The 26,935-nt window shown below is 32.1% G+C and overlaps 1 protein-coding gene across 1 annotated transcript in view; it reads left to right on the top strand.

Annotated features, from left to right (window-relative positions):
* The window catches only part of LOC145292993 (uncharacterized), a 146,470-nt gene that overhangs the window by 95,957 nt on the left and 23,578 nt on the right, over nt 1-26,935 (top strand). The window contains exon 2 of the mRNA XM_080139244.1: nt 9,367-9,519. Coding sequence (XP_079995370.1) covers nt 9,367-9,519 — 153 coding nt within the window. The remainder of the gene's footprint in view (nt 1-9,366; nt 9,520-26,935) is intronic.

The raw sequence follows: 26,935 nt of genomic DNA, 5'->3' as shown, positions 1-26,935 counted from the left end.
ATGGGTGCCCAGACTTCGAATCATAATGGCATATGCTAATTTGTCAGTATACTATGGTTCAAACTAAGGACTCATGTCATGCAAAAAAAAAAAAAACAATGATACTTTATGCCTCTTTGTTGAGCATTATAAGGTGTGGATCAAGTAGAGTAAATCTAGTATATCTATAAAAGTGAGAATACCTCCGTGTGAGGACACTTCTACCCTATATACTCCACAATTTTTTATATACAGACTTGAAATTTGGTATATAGGGTATTCGGACATGTAGAAAACTTAATCGGTTTTCATCCGGAAAAAAGCTCTTATAAGAGGTCAAAATTTAAAAATTGTTACCTGGGAGGTCATCAGATTTTTATCTGTCCGTCAGTTGTTTCAGGAATGCACATGCATGTATATTTCACATTACAGATGTCTTATTTTAAGAATAAGTAGGTTTGAAAACACTTTATAAAGATTGTGTAAAGCTGACCCAATTGTTACCGTATTTGACTCACTGTCTTTGGGATTTGATTTTGATCTTAGCTCGAGTATTTTTTTTTACTTACAATAAGTGCCCTGTTTAGAAAAACATAATACTCGTATGAACATGTCTCAGTTTCTTTTCATGTTTTTAAACGAATTTAAGTTGCGTTTAATATCTACGGTGTTTCTACTTATACTAAATAAGACTTTTATATTAATTAAAATCTAATATTTATGCATATTTTTACGACAGGGCAACGCCGGGCTGCCTGCTAGTAAGAGATCAACACATATTTTGAGAAATATGTTACATAATTATTATCCACGTAGCAATGACTAACCAGTAAACACGTTCTTATTAATGTCTATTTATTGTTTGTACTCAACATTGTTTGCTTTGTTGACTGCATTAACAAAATCCTGACACGAAGTTGCATTGCCGAATTTCCTAAATATATTACGTTCGTATAATTCTTCCGATATTTTATTAATTTCATGCTTTCCAAATTTATTTTTAGAAGTACTAATAAAGAAACATATGCTATCTTACATTAAACAATTACACCCACCTAACATGGCTACCTTGCATTCCACAAGTATTATATAAAATAATACAAGGAATGAAAACAAAGATGATTTAATTATTAACAAGGAAGGCGTAGCGGAAATAAAATAAATAATTCCGATCCTTCGAGTAATAAGCTAATTTCGGATACACTCTTTGTAATTTAATTTCTTTGCTATTTATTGCAATAAATACATTTCAGATGTATTGTATATTAAATATAGTATCTGCAAAATACGAATTAAGGATGGAGACCTTTTAAATATTTTCGTTTTGGCTGATCATCGAAACAGCTGAATGTACGCCGCCATCTTGTTTTGTTTATATCAAATGTTATTTTTAAATATTTTCGTAATTTGCGAAGCTATTCGCTCGTAAAAATTTGATAGATATAATTTGTTCGGCACAATCTTGCTACAAATATGATAAATTAATAATAGGCGTATGTTCTTTGGAAGTTGGCTTTATATACGTAACCATGTTTGGTTTAGGGTTTGGAGTTTTAGCCGAGTATTCATGCATTTCACAGGCTAATTTGAGAAAATGGCAATGGCGGTATTTATCTCGCAATAACTGTAAAAAGATTTGACACAAAGGTAAGAAAGTGGGGTTACAGAAGAAGGAGCACTCTGGCCTGCAAAAATTGCAAGAGCAACCCCGTTAGTATTCCCCAATAGTCGCGCTTCAGGTGATTATCGATAAACTAACCCTTTTCTCCACGAGAAAAGGTAAAGCCTGCGACGATGGTTCCCTTGAACTTCCAACGACTAGTAACATACTGCAGTCAATAGAGGAAATCCCATTTTAAAAAATGGCCTCAACTCCGAATCGTAATGGCATTCGCTAATGTGTCAGAAGGCTATGGTTTAAGCTAAAGACTTATGTCATGCCAAAGACTAAAAAACAATGACACTTTATGTCCCTTTGCTGAGCATTTTAAGATGTGAATCAAATGGAGCAATCCTCTTAAAAAGTGTCGCCCTTCTATAAACCGATTGTAATAACTAATTATAATGGAACACTAGGATCATCTCCGACTATGGTCTACCGCTTTAGTTTTTTTTTTTACATAGAGTAAATATACCCTCGACTCCGTGCGCATATTTTGCTACCGGTTGAATTACATATTACATAATATACCGAGTATATATACTACATAATTACGTTTTAAAATCAGATTAAAATTATTTTCATGGTAGGTGCTCGACCGAGTTTCAATCTATGGTTTCTCCTTATAGAACATTCACAACAAAAACTCGTCTAGATACAGCCACTGTAAACAATTTTCTACCTCTGTGTACTTTAAACGAAATCTCCGCGAGCAAAGTTTCTTTTCAAGAACTGCTCATCTTTGGAACTGCCTCCCAGCTAACTAAAAGTCCGATGCTAACAAATTCTTGTTGTCGTTCTATTAAATAATGAAATTCATCTCAGTTTCAACCATCGTACCAATCCTTACGATGTTTTCTCAATGTTCACCTGACAAAGTCATTAACACTTATCTTCGAGTGGCTTTTGAGCCTTGATAAGCGATGACTCATATATTATATAAATCTCAGTCGTCTGCGTGTTTGTATTTTTTTGTGTTTGTATGTCCGCTAAATCTTTTGTCATCTGCATCAAACCGGCATGAACTTACTAGCGTTAGAAAGACTGATCACTCAGACACATAATATCGAAAAATTAGAAAAAAATCGTCAATTATTTTATGTAGAAATGTCGTTTTGTTTGAAGTGGAGTCAAGTAAAAATCTTGGTTTCGATGCTGTTTGTTAATCGCGCATGCGCGTACAGTCGTTTCATTTTTTTCATTTTAAAAAGATAAATTAGCAACGTGGCAACAGGTGTGTCGTCCTGGTCCAATCGTTAGAGTGTTCGCTTGCGAACTTAAATTTTGCACCGCGTGGCATTTTTTCTTTTAATAACGTTTTTTCTCTCATATCTTTTAAAATTATCAACTTTCTTACGCGCGCCCCCACGCGGTATATTTTTCTTTTAATGACACCATAAGATGGTATCCAAGTCCAATTCTTTTTAATTGACTCTATTATTATAAATATCAGTAACGATACCCGTGGAAATTCCACAGCGAGATTTGTCATATGTAGTATATTGATATTCTGTCGATGTTCAGCTCTTTTGTTAAAACTGCAAAAAGTATTTATCTAAGCTAGCAGGGACGCCCGGTCGTAAAAATTCGCTTAAATATGATATTTTAATTCGTGCAAATTTCGTATATATTATTATAGAGTCTATTTTCTATCGATTCTTATATATTATAAAGCTGTGATTTCAAAATTAAAAACAGATATCCATATGACTTGGGTGCATCAGCTTGAACTGAAACCAAAACTCATATATATATATATATATATATATATATATATATATATATATATATATATATATGAAATATACTTTATTTCCTTAGATATACGAATCCTTATTTAAGAATCTCAATGTAATTACAGAGCAATATAATGAATGAATGACAAAAGTCTATATTCCAAAGTTCATGATGTTGACCATCTTACAATTTATTCCTTTAATTCAGTTGACATTTACAATTATTGACAGTATCTGTCTCGTAGCACAAAATTTACAGCTTCTTTCCCAATTTTCGGATCTTTAATCATGTCAACACGCACTTTATCTCCTTTTGATAGATTAATTGTTGCTATTTCTTCTGATGGGTTAAGGGCAAAATAGATTCACTGATTGATATAATAATTAAGTGATTGATTTGTACTACGAAACATACTGTCAAAAATTGTAAATGTCAACTGAATTAAAGAAATAAATTGTAAGATGGTCAACATCATGAACTTTGGAATATAGACTTTTTCATTCACTCATATATATATATATATATATATATATATATATATATATATATATATAACTTCAGTTCCTTCCGCCATAATCGAAACCGAAACCAAAACTTATGAAGAATTCTTGGTAAAATTATTTATAAAAAAATGGAAGGTCATAACAATTAAATGACAGTCACTCGGGAGAAAAAATATGTAAGTATTACACATAAAATAACACACACGCTATCGTATTAATATATAGAAATTTTACCGTATTTTACGACTGGGCAACGCCAGGCGCTCCCTCCTCTAGTTAGTACATAAAACAGAGTGAGAGAAAAAAATTAAATTATCTTCAGTAAGTCGAAACGACTTATCATCTTTAAGTTATTCAATTGAATAATATTTTTAAAAGACGATCTAACAAACATGCTTGTTTGTTGTTTGATTAGTTAAATTGAATTCTATTTCAAAATACCAAGAACCTACGGAAATAATTTTTGCATGATATTAAAAAAATCTGATTAAATAAAAGTAAAATGTAAAATACTGAAATAAATCAAATGAATAAATATGCATGTTATAATTGAATATTTTATTTTCGTTCGTATTAATTTGATACTTTGTTCGACATAATCCAGCTACGAATATTTATATATTTATACGATAGCGTGTGTGTTATTTATTTTGTGTGCCACGCTTACATCCGAGTGACTATTGTTTAATTGTTATGGCTTCCATTTCTTGTAATAAATAATTTTACAAAGAATCCTTCATAAGTTATGGTTTTAGTTTCGATTTTAGCTAATGGCACTCCAGTAATCCATTTTTTTATAAATATTTTTTTCAAGAATTCTTGATAAGTTTTGGTTTCGGCTTCGATTATGGCTGAAGGAATTCAAGTTATATATATATATATATATATATATATATATATATATATATATATATATATATATATATATATATAAGTTTTGGTTTCGATTCAAGCTGATGCACCCAAGTCATATGGATATATTTTTGAAATCGCAACTTTATAATATATAAAAACCGATAGGACATTAAATCTACAATAATATATACGAAATCTGCAAGAATTAAAATATCATATTTAAGCGTACTTTACGACCGGGCTACACTGGGCGTCCCTGCTAGCTTAGATAAATACTTTTTACAATTTTAACAAAAGAGCTACAATAATATCAGAGCGTCTCCATTTACGCTGACCATCTACAGAATGTCAACATCAATATATTACATATGAATGAGTCTCCTGTAGAATTTTCGTAGGTCCCGCTAGTAATGAAGTAATATGCGGATGTTCTTTGCAAATGAATGCAATATACATGTGTTTATTTGGTTGAGTTGCAATCGAACACATGCTGATTTATGCGAGCAAGTATATTCTCCCACTCGTCGCATTTCCTTTTTTGCAAATTATTAAACTAGAGGTTAAATTAGATTATTCGCTCAGTAAATAATAATGTGAAATTATTTTTTCATGCAAAATTTTGAAACTATCTTCACTTAATAGAAAAGAATCCTTCATTCTTGTAAACTCCCCAGATAAATTTGCACTCAGTGAAACGAATCTAAACTCAATTTTTCCTAATCGTTTTGATAAACTAGTATAGCTTCCACTCTAATAAAATCTCCAACAGAACATATGCGCGGGTTCGGAAATTCACTGGAGTTTGGGTAGCAATAAGCCGCCACAAGGTTTTTGTTCGCTTCTAACTTTTCCAGTCGAGGTCTGTTTAGTGATTTATATCCTCGGTCTTTCGTTCTCCTTGACCCTTCTTGATTTGGTGTGGTGCCAGTCGGTGTTGACACTACCCACTTTTTTTATTTTATTCAATTTTAGTGGGGATGTAGTTATTATATACGGCGCTATCACGTTGACACACGCAGATCACCGAAGTTAAGCAACGATGAGCCTGGCCAATACCAGATGGGTGACCATTTGGGAAGACTAGGCGCTGTATGTACCGCGCCGAGTCATAAGAAAATTCCAGGTTGGTATCTGGAGACGCATTAATTCACTGAGAGGGATGCACCCCCAGTCTTCGTTAAGACATGCATCTAGGAGAAGGTAACTTTGATGACGTCAGCAGCAGGACGTTGGATAGCCATGGAGGACGATGTATCTCTAGTAGATCAACGGTTCTTTGGTATTAAGAGTTACGTTATTCGACTACAGCTATGCGGATGATCGAAGGACAACTGATGGGTGCAAACATGCGAGTCAGATACGACTGAGCTGAGGAAGGTAATGGCAACCCACCCCATGTAATCTACCAAGTTCTAAATCATGTGATGTCTTCAGAGGAATCGAACCAACAATGGACCGAAACCTATGGAGAACACTAACCATGATTTAATCTACGACATTAACATGCCACGATGCAAGAAGGGTTATTATTATTATTATTATTATTATTATTATTATTATTATTATTATTATTATTCAAATTGTAACATTTTGTGTCTAACAGATGTTACTGTTGATTTCATGCTGATTGTAACAAATGACTACAGACTATCAAGTCTCCCCAGTTTTCCAGTACTCTCCACCTCTTGATATCAGTTGCAAATGAATTTGCATTATTGCAACAGCCGCTTGCCGTTGATTTCTCGTTGGCAGCGGCCATTGGTCTCCACTGGAATTTAAGTGGCAATAAGCCCCCCCCCCAAGCTCCCAGTTCTCTTCACACTAGTCCAGCGGAGGTCTGGTCAGTGCTCTCTCCTTAGTCTTTCCATCCTCTTTGACCCTTCTCGACTATTTGGCATCATTCTTTTTTGGGGGCGGTGATTGGATAATGGTAGGGGACGGGGGACGGGATAGAGAACTTATAGATATGTATCTTCAATGTTCTTAGTTCCATGTAACGCTTCTTCGTATTTTGTCTCTGCAGTACCTCGTGTAGTCCGTGCATGTAGTTCATGTGTATATGTCTTCACATTCAACGGTTTTCCTTAATATTTCAGCAGTTTCCATTATTGTTAATCGTTGTATCTTTCCAGCTATTCATCTAATTCTAATTTCTCCTATTCTTTTTTCAATGTTTTTCGGAATTGTTTCCTAGTGCTCCTACTATTATAGGTACTAACCTTGATTATTTTTTTATCATCTATATCCCTTTCAGTATTATTATTATTATTATTATTATTATTATTATTATTATTATTATTATTGTATCTACAAAATCTCTTTATAAGTATTATTTATATCATACTTTTGTATATATGTGTATATGTGTGTATATATTAAAGAAAATGGGTTTAGTTGTCACCCTGGCGCGATACGAACGTTCGATTTCCAATTCAGTTACCTCCCTTTAATTTTCACCTTTTTTTAAGGGTCCGTTAATTCTTCTAGACTTTGCTCGGCTAACTACAACATACGATGTTCACTTTACATTACGATTCTGATCAAAATGCGGTACATACTCATTTTATTTCTCCTAACATAATATTTAAAATTTTCCTTCTTTGTCGCACAATTACTACTACTACTACTACTACTACTACTACTACTACTACTACTACTACTACTACTGCTACTACTACTACTACTTGTTACTGAGAAATTTTAATATGTTAAAGTGTGTGTATAGCATGTTAAATCTTACTCTTCCTTCCTCTTTCTCTCCTCTCTCTCTCTCTCTCTCTCTCTCTCTCTCTATATATATATATATATATATATATATATATATATATATATATATATAGATATATATATGTATGGCGTTTCAGGTTTTGCCTCTGCAGCAGTTTGTCTGGTCCGCTCTTGTGCTATGCGGATGATCTAAGGACAACTGATGGGTGCAAACATGCGAGTCAGATACCACTGCACTGGGGAAGGTACTGGCAACCCACCCCATGTAATCTACTAATTCATTTGAAAGCGACGTGACAATGATAGGTCATCTAGCCATGGTGACAAATGTTTATCCAAAAAAGCCGTGTGCTGGTAAGTTTTAAATCCTCTGGAACTCGGAATGGTCGAACCAACTTATCCCCAATGATTCCCGCCCAAAACATTATGCCTTCACCTCATTGTTTGCGATGAACTCTGTAAAGGGTTGGAGTTCTGTTCGAGTTCCAAACTTTGGCCCATCCATCTGGACCGTCAAGAGTAGCACGGGTCTCATCTGTAAATAGTTCAAGTTGGAAATCCATTTTCATGTGTGCCCAAGCCTTTCGTTTTTCCTTATGTTGTTTACTCAATGGAAGCCTTGATGTTCTTTGCCATCTCATTCAACACATTACATCGGGCCTGCCTGATTGGAGCGATTCCAGCTCTTGCAAAAATGGAAGCACTGGTGCTGTTTGGGCTTCGGTTGACCTCCCTACAGATTTTCCGAATATCACGATGTGAAAGGTTTCTTCTGGTGCCCTTATCCTTTCTGGATTTGGTGTTCGGGTTGTTCACGAATGAAGCCAAAGGTCTTGGATCCGTTTCTAACTCCATAGCTAAATCTTTGATGAACATTTCTTCTGCGAGTCCAGCAACAATCCTTTCTTTTTCGCTAACCGTTAATTTCCCCTTTTTGGCATTTTAAAAGACCTGCGATAAAGGGATGGACAGTATAAATTACTTGATGATAAATAAAATGTCATAACTTCGTGAATATCGCATGGATTTGAATAAAATTTTGGGAAATAACTAATCTTGAAACAGTCATTTGATGATACAATTTTTTGTGACATATATTTATTGAAATATTAATATTTTACTAATCTGCAATAAAGCGATTAACGCATTTATATATATATATATATATATATATATATATATATATATATATATATATATAGAGAGAGAGAGAGAGAGAGAGAGAGAGAGAGAGAGAGAGAGTTTTTCGTTATCTACGGCGTATCAGTGTAGTTAGAAATAACAAGGTTAATTGCTACCTATGTTTGAATATTGAATGGCCGGTCAAATTTAAATAAAACAACATGATCGAAATAAATGTAGTAATAATTGATTGTTTTGGAATGTGCTTCTCTGATTCCTATTTCCCCGCCTGTAATAACCTGCTGAAAATTAAATGCGATATTAACAAACATATCACTGTACAACTCAACACTAAGGATACGCCTATAAAACTAGCCATTGGTAATTCGGAATAAACAAAAGTAAAAATTGAAAAATTAAAAAAAGAAAATGAGATATGACAAATCTTCTAATTATGAACATTTTTCGATGTTTATCTCCCTCCTACGGGTGGAAGATGTGACACAAGGTTGGGTAAGTTGGAGTTAAAACGTCAGAGCTCTAGAGAAAGAGCACTCTGGCCTATCAAAATGCCTAGGCAGATCTGTCCATATTTCACTGTGCGAAAGCAAATCCTGGGAGAGTGCACATCCTAGAACTGCACAGGACCATACCTAAACTACCAGTAAACAATCCATCTGAACAGTGGCCTAGACCCCCAATGTGAACCGACTGTTTGTATGACATTAAATTGTTAATCTTTTTACCTTTTAAAAATCTTTTTGTGTAATTTTTTTTTTTCAGATTTTCTGGAGAATTTTCAACCCGAAAATCGAATTATGCGGACCAAAATTATACGAACACTTTCCGGCACATCTGATGATGAAGACCTTCAACTGGATGCAGGAAGCGGGAGCGAAGTCACTGGCTCCGCTAGGCGTAACATATACATATATAGTAAGTCCTTTCATTCACTGTCATGTTTGTTTACATATAGAAAATGACATCGATTTAGATTCAGACGTACATTTGTCCAATTGCCATTAACTTACCATGAATGAGGATATTTTGGTTACGCACTCCTCTTTATTGGAAACAAAAGACAGAAACTAAGGTTTAGGAAGAAACAATAAAAAATTCAAAACGCTACGGCTCTAATACTTTCCTTTTAACGACACGTATGTACACACACACACACACACACACACACACACACACACACACACACACACACACACACACACACACACACACACACACACACATGAGAGAAATGAAAATAAAGAAATCAAAGGAAATTCTGTGTTTACCTGATATAAGCAATAGTAAGCTTAAATTTAATACAAATACCAATATATATATATATATATATATATATATATATATATATATATATATATATATATATATATATTCAAGCAAACATTAAATGCAACGAAGATACTTTGCTTCATGATTTTTTTCGAGTTTCCGTATAATCTTTTTTATATCAAAATGGGAAACATTTATATATATATATATATATATATATATATATATATATATATATATATATATATATGTGTGTGTGTGTGTGTGTGTGTGTGTGTGTATGTGTGTGTGTTATTTATTTGTTTTTGTTTTGCGATACGTTTTGAATGAATTCGATTGTTTATACGAAAGTTCATTTTCACCTAAATGCGAGTTGGGAATAATTTTAGCTTTTACCAATTTGGTACCCCCAAATGGGGACCGGCATATATATTGTTATTAACTACCTTCTCTCTCTGTCTCCTCTCTCTCTCTCTCTCTCTCTCTCTATATATATATATATATATATATATATATATATATGTATTTCTTACAGAATTTAAATGTTGCAATCATTAAGGAAGACTTTTATAATTCGTGATTAAAAGTAAAATGCGTTTTAAAATAAAGAAAAAGGGGTGAAGAAGAGAGGAGGAAAATAAAGAGGGGAGTCAGCTAACCGGTTTTGCTCTCGCTTTTTCAAAGCTCTATCGAGGGATTTTAAAAGGGTAAATCGAAAATATGTGCATTTAAAATAAGATTACGTTGTGTTCCGTTATGGGTTGAGAAAAAAGGGAAAGCGATTAAAATAAAGCAACGTTATGATATTTTTGGAAGATGCTAAAGACTAATCAAGCTCAAACCTAAGAAACATTCTCTCTGTTTACAGAGAGAAAGCCTTCTTTACTGAACGTGAACAGTTTCCAGGACCTTTAAATGGAATGTTGAATAGCGCTCACTCAACATCCCATTTAAAGATCTTGGAGACTGTCACTTTAGGTTTTCGACTATACTGATTAAGAAAATCTCATTTAAATTTGGCAGAGAAAGTAGTTTTCGAGATATAAAGACCTTTATTATATACTGTATTTTACTAGCCTCTAGGTTTCTACGCACGCAGTATAAACAAATCTACTTCTCCCTAAAAACCACTGCCACCCCCATTTTTTAAAAATTATTTCCAGGTGAGTATGCTAACAACGATTATCAAGGTTACATTTGTGGCAAATATTTTTACAACACCCTAACCCTCCTTTATTCCGAAAGCCGTTCTTAATATGGGGAGATTGGCGGGTCTATTCCGAAAGCCATTCTTAATCTGAGGAAGTTGGGGGTTGGCCACCAACAATAACCGTAGTTTCATATTTTACGAGGGGGGGGTCATACTTCCACCGGGCAACACCGGTTAACGGGCCCTAGTAGTATGTAATATTCAATCCACATTAACAATGAACAGAAATTGACAGTTTGGATACACCTGATACGCAAGGCACCTAGTACGACCTAGGAAGCGGGAGTACCTTGATTACATGGTTGCATTGATTTATGGCATATCCAGGCTTCTCTTCGCAAGAATATAATTTACTGGTTAATCCATGAATACCAACTGGGCGAGACGTCGAAAGGCATGCCGAATACCTCACGTTTAAGGATATACCAGCTATGACCATGAACACCCGTTCAGTAAGGCAACGTACTATGGTATTACTAGAATGTTGTAGCCAAAACCACTCAGCTACTTGAAACAAATGTATCCCTTTCGCAGGACATAACATAATGCGTATATGTTTCGGGTATATACATTTCTGCTTGGTTTAGTTGTTTTGTTTTACTGCATATCAGCCTTTTTCGAGTTATATAACGCTAGGTCCAATCATTTTTGATATAACACACTTATCTTTATACTCATCAATAGGTGTGCATGACTATCACCACAGAAGGAAGTCTCTTCTAAAAGCAAAACACAAGAAAGCCCGCAAACAGTTTGCTGAAGACATGTAAGCAAAGCCCATAGATTACTGGAACCATGTCCTATAGTCAGGTGAGGCGAAATTTAATTCGCTTGGTTCTGATGGCCTTAAGCATGTGTGGCGGCGACCAGGTAAGGAGTAAAAAGATACGTGCGTCATGCCTACAGTTAAGCATGGTGGTGGGAATGTTACGGTCTGCGGTTGATGAGTGCTGCAAGTATTGGAGAGTTACATTTCATTGAGCTCCAACGTGTACTGTCAAATACTGCAGCAGATCATGATACCCTCCCCCAGGATACTGGGTTGCAGAGCAGTGTTCCAGCATGAAAATGACACAAAACACACATTCAAGACTACCACTGCTTTACTAAAAAGGATGAGGGTAAATGTGATGGACTGGCCAAACATGTCTCCAGATTTAAACCCAATAGAACATCTTTGGGGCATCCTAGGAGAAGGCGCAAAGTCTCAAATGTTCGCAAACTCCGCGCCGTCATAATTGAAGAGTGGAAGAGCATTCCATTGGCTAAATATGAAGCTCTGGTAAACTCCATGCCCAGGCAAGTAAAGGCAGTTTTGGATAATGATGGTAGCCACAAAAAATATTAAGAGTTGACATGTTGTATGTTAATATTGACAACTTTTCATAAGGGATGTACTCAATTTTTGCCAGGGATTTAGCTTTTAATGGCTATATTTTGAGTTATTTTGAGGGGAAAATAAATTAACTCTGTTATATATACTGCAAACAGACTACTTTTCATTGTGGCAAAAAATCATTTTTTCAGTGTTGTCTCATGAAGAGATATGCTTAAATATTTGAAGAAATGTGAAGGGTGTACTCACTTTTGTGATACACTGTATCTTGTCAAACTTCGGTATTGAGCACTCTTGTATTAACCTGGTTTAAACCTCATTAGTTTCTTTGCTTATGGAAAATATTAACATGGAATTATATATATATATATATATATATATATATATATATATGCTTGAGATATTCAAAAGTAGGAACTAAGGAACTCAACCAGGTTGTTAAATAGTGCTCGAGCAAAATATTTTTGTATTATTTATTCAAAGGTAAACAGTTACATTTGGTCGCTACAAACATCCATCTGTTTCAGTCAATAAGACTTCATCAGGCAACCCCGAACCATTCGACGCTATAGAAAAAACCCTATATAGCGTTGAATGATTCAGGGTTTCAAGACGAAGTTTCATTGACTGTAACAGATGGCTGTTTGTAACGACCAAATTTAACTCTTTACCTTCGAATAAATAATATATATATATATATATATATATATATATATATATATATATATATATATATAGTATGCACAAAAAGTTACTGAAGGGTTTCTAATTTATATAGATTATTTATTTTTGATGATATCTTTCTGTAATTTGGATACAATCTGACTAAGATATTGGGGGATTTCTTTTAATAAATGCAAAATTCAAGCAATCTTCATTTCTGAAAAATAATGTCCTTTAAATGTTGCCCATTTTCAACTTCGCATATTTGTGCTCTTTCCAAAACATTATTCATGACAGATTGCAGAATCTCTGGATTGCGATAGAACTTCCTTATTTCATTCCTGATGTTTTTCTTCAATTCTTGCAGGGTTTGGGTTTTGTTAACATAGACTCTTTTCATTAAGATATCCACATAAAAAAGTGTTCTGACTTGGGCTATCTCTTACAGGAAAATGCCGACGATAAGCTCCTCGATTCAAAACAGTTGACCCCTGACTTTGGTAAACCAATTTCACAACATACGTTGTTCAATGCTATACTTATCCGTAATCAATTTAAAAAATATTTTCTGTAAAATATCTGAAATAGAAAAAAAATCAGTAATGGTAAAATTACATTTTTGGGCACGCTATATCTATACTATAAAGCTGAACGTCTGTGTGTGTCTGGTCACGAATAGGCTCCTATATGGTTGACTATTATAGAAAACTGATCACATATAATGATAGAAGATGTATCTTGACACAGGAATGGGTATGTTTGATCTGGCATAATGATGATTCATTAAAATTGTGGGGTCTGAGTACGCGCCTGGTCCACAAAGTAAGGAAATAAAAAAAATTAAAAATTAAAAAAAAAAAGTTTACAAGTGTTTTTGATATAGATGTACATAATAATACTTTGATAAGTATGTTTTAACTTAAATAGGGATGGTATAATAAAAGTGTGGGGTCTGCGTTCGCGCCTGGCTTCCATAGAATGGAAATAGGCACACACTTTAATAAAGACTTTTCATATCTATCTGCGTAAATATATTTTGATAATTATGTTTCAGTTTGAAGAAATATGGTATAATAAAATCATGGGGTGTTCGTTCGCCCCTGACCTCCATAGAATGGAAATATGTCACAAAGTTTAACAAGGTTTTTTTAATATAGATCCACAGAATATTGTGATAAGTATTTCAGTGTGAACAGTTATGGTATAATAAATTATGGGGTTTATCTATTTTATTTTTACTTTCATCATATTTTGCTTTGGTTTTGAAACCCCCAAATTCGAAGCTATCTCTTCTTTACAACCCTTCCTTTTCATAACCTATCATACTTTCATAAATCAGAGTCCATTTTCTTTAGGCTGTTTTTGAACCCAGTCAACGACGAGTACGTTTGCTAGTATATATATATATATATATATATATATATATATATATTATATATATATATATATATATATATATGACTGCTTCATTTAATCACATAAAGTAATATACGAAAATATTATTTTATGCGTAAATTTTCAATATTTACTTCAACAGTGCTCAATACATAGGTAGAGCTAGGTATTAAGTTATGAAAATATATATGGCAATTAAGCTACACAGAATATTCCGCATTTCATTCGCCTAACGAATTCTCACGGGAATGAAACGCGGAATATTCTATGTAGCTTAATTGCCATATATATTTTAATAATTTACTACTACCACACAGACACACACACACACACACACACACACACACACACACACACACACACACACACACACACATATATATATCCATACATAGACTGTTCGTTGTATTCAGTGTGATTACACCAGCACCCATCCTAACCAAGTATTGGAACCACAACTATCTATTCTAAGCCACTGATCAGGCGATGTTGGTAAATCATATCTACAATCTTTTTATAAACATCCACCACCACTTGACAATTCTCTGTTTGTTTATTTACAAAGAGCTTCGTATTATGCTAATGCAATAGCAGGCGATATGACTAACGACAGTGCTCAGGCCGATAAAATGGGGCTCGTTTATATAAATATCGTTCAGGTATATAAGATTTAATATTATAGACCATTTTTTGTCTAAATATTTTTAAGATCTGTATATGTATTTTTCAGTTCAGTTTAATACATAAACAAATAAGAACACTTCAAATCGAAAGTAATCGCAACTCCCAGTGAAATGATTCAATAATTTTTTTAACTTCAAAGTCAAATTTTAATTTCGTTTTGTGTCAATGTTTTTACACATCAGTTTCATTAACAATGAATTTGGTTTTGCTTGAACAAAGAAAGCTGAAATATAAGCCTCTGACTCAGGACTTATTTACGAACGACTAGGCATCCCAAACTGATCTTCTATAATTTAGATGTGAATGCGTATTTGAGACCATTATGCGGCGGGAGATTAATTCTATTCTCATGGTTTGTTCATCGTCTACAAATTTAGCCGCTCGTTTCTCGCGTAGAAACTTAATAGTTAACACATTAGGATGGTGACATTTAGTTATAAATATGGCCGCTATGTTGTACTAGTAGTCGTAGAGATGACAAGATCGTTTTTCTTTTTTAGGTAGTTAAAATAATAGAAATTATTCAGAAATCAACGAATTATTAAATGATTAGTATTTCAATTATCTGTATTACTATTCTCATCTTCGTCTTGTAATTTTTACAGCGTTTTTACCGTTGTAACCTACGACCTTCTAGATAAACTTAGAATAATTATCTCGGATTCGGAGAACTTTACGAAATGTCGAATGAGTTCTAAGATAGTTTCTGTAAAGTAAACATTCAGTCCTTAATACAAACAAAAATAATTAAGAATAAAATTTATAACAGAAAATTCATTACATAAAATTTATTACATAAAATTAATAACATAAAAATCATTACAAAAATTAATAACATAGAATTTATAACATAAAATTCATGACATAAAGTTTATAACGGAAAAATTATTGCATAAAATTCATAACATAAATTTCATGCGATAAAAATTATAACATAAAATTTATGACATAACATTCATAGCATACAATTTATACATAAAATTAATAACATAAAAATCATAAAATAAAATATATAACATAAAATTTATTACATAAAATTAATAACATAAAATTTATAACATAAAATTTTTAACATAAAATTCCTAACATACAATTCATAACATAAAAGTTATAACATAAAATTCATTACATAAAATTTATAACATATAATTTAAAACATAAAGTTCATAACATAAAATTTATAACATAATTTTCTAACATAAAATTATTAACATGAATTAACAACATAAAATTAATAACATAAAAATAAAATATATAACATAAAATTCATAACATTAAATATATAACATAATTTTCATAACATAAAATTTATGACATAAAATTCATTACAAAAAATTTATGACACAAGATTCTGAACATAAAATTTATAACATAAAATTTATAACATAAAATTTAAGACAAAATTTCAAAATACAAAATTTATAAACATAAAATTATGACATAAAATTGATAATATAAAATTTATAAAATAACATTCGTAACATAAAATTTATAACACAAACTTTATAACATAAAATTCATAACATAAAATTTATAAAATAAAATTGATAATAAAAATTTTGTAATATAAAATTCATAACATAACATTTACAACATAGTGTTTATAGCATAAAATTTATAACATAAAATACATAACATAAATTTATAACATAAAATTATAAAAATCAAATTTATAAGATAAAATTCGTAACGTAAAATTTATTACATAAAATTCATAACATAAAAGTTATAACATAAAAGTCATGACATAAAATTTATAACAAAACCTTATATAAGATTTATAACATAAAATTTTTAACATAAATTTCATGCAATAAAAATGTATAACATAACATTCAAAACATACAATTTATATATAAAATTCATAACTTAAAATTTATAACCTAAAATTTATTACATAAAATTTATGACATAAAATTCCTTACATACAATTCATAACATAACATTTATAACATAAAATTTACAACATAAAATTTATAACAGAAAATTATAACCATACATTTATAACTTAAAATTAATAACATAACAAAATAAAATATATAACATAAAATTCATAACATTAAATATATAACATAATTTGCATAACATAAAATTAATGACGTAAAATTCATTACAAAAAATTCAGAACATAAAATTTATAACATAAAATTTATAACATAATATTTATTCATCAAATTTATAATATAAAACGTATAATATTAACTTCATAACATAATATTTATAACATAAAATGTATAACATAAAATTTATAACATAAATTTATAACATAAAATTTATAACAAAATTAATAACATAAAATAAATAACGTAAAATTCATTGCATAAAATTAATAACATAAAATCATAACATAAAATATATAACATAAAATTTAACTACATAAAATTAATAACATAAATTCATAACAAAATGTATAACATAAAATTCATGGCATAAAATTTATAATATCAATTTCATAACATGAAATTCAAAACTTTAAATTCATAACATAAAAGTTATAACATAAAATTTTTAACATGAAATTAATTACATAAAAATAAAATATATAACATAAAACTCATAACATAAATATATAGCATAAATTTCATAAGAAAAACTTATAGCATAAAATTCATTACAAAAAATTAATAACATAAAATTCATAACGTAAAATTTATAACATAAAATTCATAACATTAAATTTATAACATAAATTTATAAAAATAAAATTTATAACATAAAATTAATAGCATAAAATCTTTAATATAAAATTCATAACATAAAATTTATAGCATAAAATTCATAGCATAAAATCTATGACACAAAATTTTTAACATTATATTCTTAACATAAAATTCTCACATCAAATTAATAACATACAATTTTCAACATACAATTTTGACCTAAAATTCATAACATCAAATACAGAACATAAAATACATAACATTAAATTCGATAATATACAATTTTTAACATAAACTTTGTAACATAAAATTCATAACATAAAATCGATAACATAAAATTAATAACAGAATTTCTAACATAAAATTTCTAACATAAAATTCATAACATGAAATTCATGAAATAACATTTATAACATAATAATTCATAACTATAAATTCATTACATGCAATTCACAACATACAATTAATAACATACAATTTCTAACATAAAATTCATAACAGAAAATTCCAAACAGAATTTATTACACAAAATTTAAAAAATTCTTGACGCTTATACCTAATTATAACTATTAAAATTAGAACAATTTCTTACCATTTTCAATTTAAAATCTTGTATGGGTTCTCCAGTTGGTTATATATATTCAAGTTCCAAAAGCTCTACCTGGAGAAGGGCGGAAGTTACATCGCCCGAAACGTTGTGTAAATAACAAGCAAAATCGAATCGCTGTCCGAATACAAATGATCAACTCCCATCTATAACCAGAGACAAAATAATTCCATTAATAAATCTGATATGGGAATTTTCTTCTTATCATAGTTTACATAAAGTACATCAAGATAAACTACATCACATTCTTCTAATTTAACTTTAACTGCAATCCGTAGGCAGAAGAAGACTCATAAGTACTTTAACGCATAATTTGACAGGGGCCGTAACTCTCTTGCTTTCCGCCGCGCATATCCTCCTATGACGTCATATTCTATCGTAAAGCCCTTATTCTAAACGTTTAACGTTTAAATGGAATTTTACACTCTTCTCTTAATTTTAACCTTACGTGAGAATATTGTTTTTAAGATAATCTTCATACACCTATATTTAAATACTGTTGCATTTAGAAAGTATATTTTTCAATAATAATGCTGTTTTATACATTCCGTTATTGATTGTCAATATTTTGAAAAAGTTCGCTAACAAAGATATTACTGAGAATTCATGCTGAGAATTCCCATTCACGATTTTACTTTTAATCCATACGAAAACAAGATTTGTAGACACTCGCATGGATTATTGTTTCCACATCTGGACTATTTCATCGACCACTAGCCTAATAGATCCCGCATTGTCTGCTAAAGTCAAGCTCCTATCACATCGCCGCAGTGTTGTATCCCAGGGCTTGTTTTACAAGTACTTCCCGGGAATGTGCTTTGATGGCATTACTGTGCTTGCACACTCTTAACTTTATTTCAAGCCATTATGTAAAGATAATTTTATAAAATACGCAGCACGTTCTCTACAGTGCAATGTAGACTACAATGTATTATGAACTAAGTGATTGCGAGGGGGTATATGAAGCTGTATCCCGGTGTATTGCGGAGGGTTCCCAAATAGAACAGGCAATCGATCGAATTGATTGAGAAATAGGCAATTTCACTGATTTCGATGAAAATTAAAATATTGGAAGTGTAAAACATTCTTTAATCCTCAATCAATCCCGGGCAACGTCGGGGTTTCCTGCTACTATATATATATATATATATATATATATATATATATATATATATAGGTGTGTGTTCTATTTAAATAAGCAAAGCATGTCAAAATAATTATGTTTTTAAAAGTAATGCCTGATATCCCAATATTCTAATAATGTTACTCTGTGAAAGCTATGCAATATATATATATATATATATATATATATATATATATATATATATATATATATATATATATATATATATATATATGGGATGTCATGCATAGATGTCAAAAACATTATAATTAGTCCGTCATGCTTTGCTTTTTTATATAGCATAATAGTTGGGCTATCATATTTATCTTAAACATAGCATTATCATTAGCCTGTCACATTCAGCTATGAAATAGAGTTACCTTTATGCTCTCATGCTTAGCTTTCGAATAGCTTTATCACTGGGATCTGATGCATAGCTTTAAAATAGCATTTTAATTTGGGCTGTCATGCATAGCTTTACAAAAGGCATTATCATTAGCCTGTCATACTTAACCGGAAAATTGCGTTTTAATTGGAATATCATACTTAGCTATTAAATTTCATAACCATTGCATAACTTTTAAATAGTATTATTATTAATCTGAAATGCGTAGATTTTACACAGCATTATCTTTGTGCAATAACAATATGCATTGCTTTTCAATTACATTTAATTAGTTTGTGATGCTTAGCTATGAAATAGTATAATTGAATGCTATGCATAGCTTTCACTAGAATTACCACTGGCCTGTCATGCACATTTTAACACTGCATTTTCATTGGTCTTACTTAACTGTTAAATTGCATTACCATTGGACTGTCATACATAGCTTTCAAATAGTATTATGGACTGTCAGTCGTAGCTTTCGCACACTTTTATCATTGGTCTGTCACACCTAGCTTGCAAGTAGTATTATCATTGGTCTGTCACACCTAGCTGTCTAATAGGATCATCATTGGTCTGTCACACTTAGCTTTCACACTGAAAAATCATTGTTTTTTCTTACTTTGCTGTTAAATTTTATTAGCATTGGGCTGTTAGGTACAGCTTTAGAATTGGGCTGTCAAATAACCTTCATTTAGTTCATTTTCGCACTTAAATCTTAAATCATTTTTCGTCCAAAGACTCTGTCTGTCTACCGTACTGCCCCCTCTAGATTTGAATAAACCCTTGTTGTATCTGCAAATAGAATAGACGTATCTCTCATTCGTTATATACCCGTTTCCATCTACCAAAGATTGTTATTTAATGATGGAAAACGAGGCAATGATTGTCTTCGACAGGCTGTCAGAAGTAGGCCAATTCAAAGCAATACGTAAACTATTCAGCATATTCATGCGAAAAGTAGTTTTTCAGTGGTTGACCTTCTCGTTTTCTGACGAGTTCAACGCCCGTCGCAGCACATAATATTTATTCGCATTAAATGTTCAAAGGCAGAACGCACTGCGTATCAAGAGTCAGCGCTAATCTTTCAGTGTCCCATATCTTGACACGCACGTGTTATTTAGACGCTTCGTGTAACCTTGCTTCCATAAGTACAAACCAACGCGTAAAGTGAAAAATAATTTTATTAGATCACTCTATCGTTTGCTCGCATTATTCATTGAAAAAGGGCACTTTTCAACGATAAACACACAGAGGTTTCGTTCATCCTTCATCGCTCTTAAAGTGGAGATCTGTCTTTATTTATATGTAAATAATTGGTATATATATATATACTTCAGAATAAAATAAATTATCTAACAATCAACTGGTATGGAAACCTGTGATTATAAGTCTTACAAAATATTATTGGCAGTAATATTTTATAAGGACTATCCCATCTAAATAAAAATTGCTTGATATACAAGATAGAGCAAATAAATCAAATTTTAGTCATTCAATAAATTTAAAAATTCATGACGTGAAATGGTTAAATTTCAAATCAAAAGATTTTTTATTATTCTATGTAAGACAAAGAATGCATTTGAAATATTATAACTCTTTATCCTATAGGATTTAGATGTCTACCATCTCTTTAGAGGAGAAAATATTAGCAAATAATTATAATGGCTTGCACTTTATTTGCTACTTTCGCGATCTGACCTATTTTCGCGTCCTGCCATTTTATCTTATAAAGGTTTATTGACTTCGTTTTTTAGTTCCTCTCCCTCTATCTCTTTTTCTCCCCCTCTATTTCTTTTTCTTTTTTCATTATTATTCTCTAATTTCTATCTCTCCTTATTCCTTAATCTATTTCCTTCCCTTCCCCTTTATTTTATCTTGTCTTATATTCGCTAATTTATTACGCGTAAGCATTTTCTGTTCTTTTCTTTCTTTTACTTTTATTTTAATTGTTATTTTATTTATGTTATTTTTTATTTATTTATCCTCTTCATTTTTCTTTTTCTTTTTAATTTTTTAATATTTAATTTTTAATTTTTTTAATTTTTAATTTTTAATTTTTAATTTTTTAATTTTAAATTAAAATTTTTTTTTCTTTTTCGTTTTTCATATCAGTTCAGTTTCTCTTAATTTGCATAGCCTGTCTCCTAAAAGCGATTTTATTTTATTTCATTAACAATTTGAAGTTTTTTTGGACTGGAATTTGAAGCTCATGTTCTATAATTATAAAAATATTAAATATATTAAATTATATGTTTATTGATAAACAGATCCACCGGTCCTATTCAAAATTTTTTTTACCGCATTCATTATATAAACAAAGAAAATTGGTCCAGGAAAATGCCTACTTCGGACTATTACCCTATGATGTGGATTACTCAAAATACAGTTTGGATCACTTTACCACACTGATATCAAAGACATTCACTTCGAATTTTACCACGCAATTTGGATGTAAATTTTTATATCCTTTTCATTAACTTCCCTTACTCTACGACATTTAAATACTTAAAAAAACTTTTAATTGTGATTTTCCATGTCTCACTGATTTTAGCAAATAAGGTGTAAACCATTATAATTATTTGCTAATATTTTTCCTCTGTAGAGAAGAGAGGATAAGGAGTTATAATATTTCAAATGTATTCTTTGTCTTACATAGAATAATAAAAATCTTTTGATTTGAAATTTAACCATTTCACGTCATAAGTGTTTAAATTTATTGAATGACTAAAATTTTATAGATACACACACACACACACACACACACACACACACACACACACATATATATATATATATATATATATATATTAATAATAGGTTTCGATTGAAGATGATGCACCTTAGTCATATGGATATATTTTGTTGTTTTTGAAATCACAATTTTATAATATATAAAAATCGATAGAACACCAACACTATAATAATACGATATTTAACAGCTAAATCTGACTCCCAAGATCGCCATGGGCATGGAATATGTGCCTACATTAAGGATGGCTTCCCATGTGGCAGGGATATCTCTAGAGAAGATCCTAATTTACCCTATATGTGCTTCAGGGTTGCACTTGCTAACACCACTGCATTTATATTTGCCCTCTATAGGCCCCACAACAGCGGAGTTACTATCTTTAAGAGCATATCTGAGAAAATAGACCACATACTGTCTTCACATCCCTCGGCTAACATCCACATCTGTGGTGACTTCAACGTCCATAACGTGGAATGGCTGACCCATTCAAATAAGACAGATGATGAGGGGAGGTTTTGTCATGATTTTGCCATTGCTTATGACCTCACTCAGATTGTTCGCGAACCCACCCGTGTGCCCGATACACCCAATCAATATGCAAGCCTCTTAGACCTTTTTCTTTCAACTTCCCCTGAGCTATGTTCATGTACCGTTCATTCTCCTTTAGGATCCTCCGACCACTCCGTCGTATCAGTTAAGATAAAAACAAAATGTAAGAAGCCATCAGACGTACCCCTCCACCGTACTGTATACCGATACTCTATGGCTGACTGGGATAGCTTCCGTACATTCATATCTGATTTACCTCTGCACTCCATGTTTAAAAAGGAAGTGACCTCTATAGTATCAGATCTGACCGAATGGTTAATTGTAGGCATAGACCAATTCATACCATCAAAAACATTCCAACAAAAACCTAACAGCCAGCCATGGTTCTCCCCAGAATGTGCTGCTGCTATCGCGCACAGAAATCACTTTTTCCATAACTACCAACGTAATAGATGCACTGAGACTAAAGCTGCTTTCAGGACTGCCAGCAACCACTGCAAAAGAGTAATAAAAAATGCAAGAGAGCTATATGCCCAGTCTGTTAAATCCAAGGTAGCTGATCAGCGGCTTGGTTCCCACCAGTTTTGGCAAATAACAAATAGGATCCTGAACAGAAGTGTGCGTTCTATCCCAACCATTATCAATGGACCAGAGGTTATCTCGTCAGCGTCAGACAAGGCCAAACTATTTGCAAAGAACTTTGCAGCTAATTCTACCCTATGCGACGAAGGCCATCAACTCCCCATATTTCCTCCTATAACACAGAACAAGCTAGGTAATATACAAATATCCGTGCATGAGGTCGCCAAGCTAATAAAAAACCTAGATTCCAGTAAAGCAACTGGCCCTGATGGCATCCCAATTATAGTGTTAAAAAAGCTTCAACCAGAACTTGCTCCCATACTTACGAAACTATTTAAGCGCTGCCTTAAGGAGAAGTGCTTTCCGACCCCCTGGAAGACCTCATCAGTTTGCCCTGTATTTAAGAATTCAGGTGATAAGTCATCTCCCTCTCAATACAGACCAATAAGTCTTCTCTGTGTTATGAGTAAGTTACTGGAATCAATATTAAATAGAGAAATAGTCAACCACCTCAGCAGAAACAACCTTCTTAGTGACACACAATATGGTTTCCGCTCTGCAAGATCTACCGCAGATGTGCTGACGGTTATATCCCACAGGATTAGTGAATCTCTTGACAAAGGCTTCCTTTCTAGGGCAATTGCTCTTGACATATCAAAGGCCTTTGACAAAGTATGGCATAAGGGTCTACTTCACAAGATTTCCAGCTACGGAATAACTGGAAATGTTTTCTCAATCATTAAATCATTTCTCTCCGATAGGCTCATAAGAGTAGTGGTAGATGGACAAAAATCGGAGGCCTGCAATATAAATGCTGGAGTCCCTCAGGGGTCAATCCTCGGCCCAACTCTCTTCCTGATCTACATCAATGACCTCCCTAAACACATACTTAAATCATTCGTTGACATCTATGCTGATGACACGACCATCTACGGCAACACATCAAAGGCTGTAAATGACGAAGTTCTCTCGGATTCTCTCTCCTCTGATCTCGAGCGCGTGGTTCAGTGGGGGAAGATGTGGCTAGTTACCTTTAATGCATCTAAAACCAAACTCCTATCCTTACATCATCAACGCTCTGATCCCCAGCTGGCATCAATTGTGATGGATGGCTCTCGTCTGGGTGAGGCCCCGTGTTTTGACAAGCTTCTGGGTTTGACCTTTACTCCTGATCTGAAATGGAACACGTACATCAAGTCTGTTGCCAAGGTCGCAGGAAAGATGGTGGGATCCTTCTACCGCTCCAGAAGATATCTCACTACTGATTCAATTCTCTATCTATATAAAAGCCAAGTACGGCCAAGGATGGAATACTGTTGCCATATCTGGGCAGGAGCTGCCAAAAACAGCCTATCATGCCTTGACAGAGTACAAAATAGACTTCGTGGTTTAGTGGGGGATGCCCTTTTCTCTACCCTGCAACCCCTCTCCCACAGAAGAGACGTTGCGAGCCTATCCTTGTTTTATCGTTATTTTCATGGCAGGTGCTCGTCTGAACTCCAATCCCTTGTCCCCCCTCGCCAAACTTTCACGAAAATCACCCGTCTAGCTGAATCCACTGTGAAAAATTTCCCCCACTCTATATCTGTGCCTAAATCAAAACGCGGATTTCATGAGCAAAGCTTCTTTCTTAGAACTGCACGCCTGTGGAACTCTGTTCCGTCTGCCTGCTTCCCTCCGGACTACAACTTGGATGTCTTCAAGTCTAATGTTAACAAATTCCTAATGAACCGCCCCCCCCTAATTAAACACTTCATAAAATCTCCTCACTAACGTGATGTACTTGCAATAACCCTTATCCCTGAGTGGCTTCCGGGCCTTGATAAGTGGTGATCACTGTGTAAAAAAAATAATAAAAAAAAAAAAATATCGTCATAAGCAAGCAAGCACACTGATCAGAGTTATAGATAGTTAGGTTGATATAAGCGTTGTTAAAAGTTTTAAATGAAATATCTATGTCATATGTTTAAAAACCGAATTATACCGCAAAGATATTTATAAATTAAAAAAAAACAAAAACATTTATTTGTTTTAAATCAATATTTCGACGCGATATGCCTTTCGCCTTTCTCAGAACATTTTTATAATTTTCCGTGCAATAGTGTTAAAACGAAAAGAATTTAGTAGTAAAATAATCCCTGTGTATTTAAAAAACGGTGATATTTTTTTAATATCCGGTAAAGAACGCGTTGGCGCACGCGCTTTGAAATAATTAGGTTGTGATTTCCGTGATATAAACGTTGTTTAAATATTTTTACTACTAAATTATTTTCGCTTTAACATTATGGCAGGAAAAGGAAAAAAAGAAAAAAAATATTCTTAGGAACATATATTACGCCAAAATATTAATTAAAAAAAATGTTTGTTTATTTTACAGAATCTTTGCATGGTAATTCGGCTTTAAACGTATAAAATACGTATTTCATTATCTATCTATCTATCTATCTATCTATCTATCTATCTTCCCCCTCTCTCTTTATATATATATATATATATATATATATATATATACATATATATATATATATATATATATATATATATATATATAGAGAGAGAGAGAGAGAGAGAGATGTATCAAATTTTAGTCATTCAATAAATTTAAACACTTATGACGTGAAATGGTTAAATTTCAAATCAAAATATTTTCCTTATTCTATGTAAGACAAAGAATACATTTGAAATATTATAACTCCTTATCCTATAGGATTTAGATGTTTACCATTTCTTCAGAGGAGAAAATATTAGTAAATAATTATAATGGTTTACACCTTATTTGCTAAAGTCAGTGAGACATGGAAAATAAAAATTAAAAGTTTCTTAAGTATTTAAATATCATAGAGTAAGGGAAGTTAATGAAAGAGATATAAAAATTCATGGTAAAATCGGAAGTAAATGTCTTTGATAGCAGTGTGGTAAAGTGATCCAAATCGAAATCCTATCGGATAAGGAGTTATAATATTTCAAATGTATTGTTTGTCTTACATAGAATAATAAAAATCTTTTGATTTGAAATTTAACCATTTAACGTCATAAATTTTTAAATTTATTGAATGACTAAAATTTGATTTATTTGCTCTATCTTGTATATGGAGCAATTTTTTTTTAGATGGGAT

The sequence above is a fragment of the Euprymna scolopes genome, chromosome 14 (assembly GCF_053919585.1).
Source record: "Euprymna scolopes isolate OS-2025 chromosome 14, ASM5391958v1, whole genome shotgun sequence".
NCBI classification, from domain to species: domain Eukaryota; kingdom Metazoa; phylum Mollusca; class Cephalopoda; order Sepiida; family Sepiolidae; genus Euprymna; species Euprymna scolopes.
The sequence above is the reverse complement of the archived record's forward strand: the minus strand, read 5'-3'. Positions and strand labels throughout refer to the sequence as shown.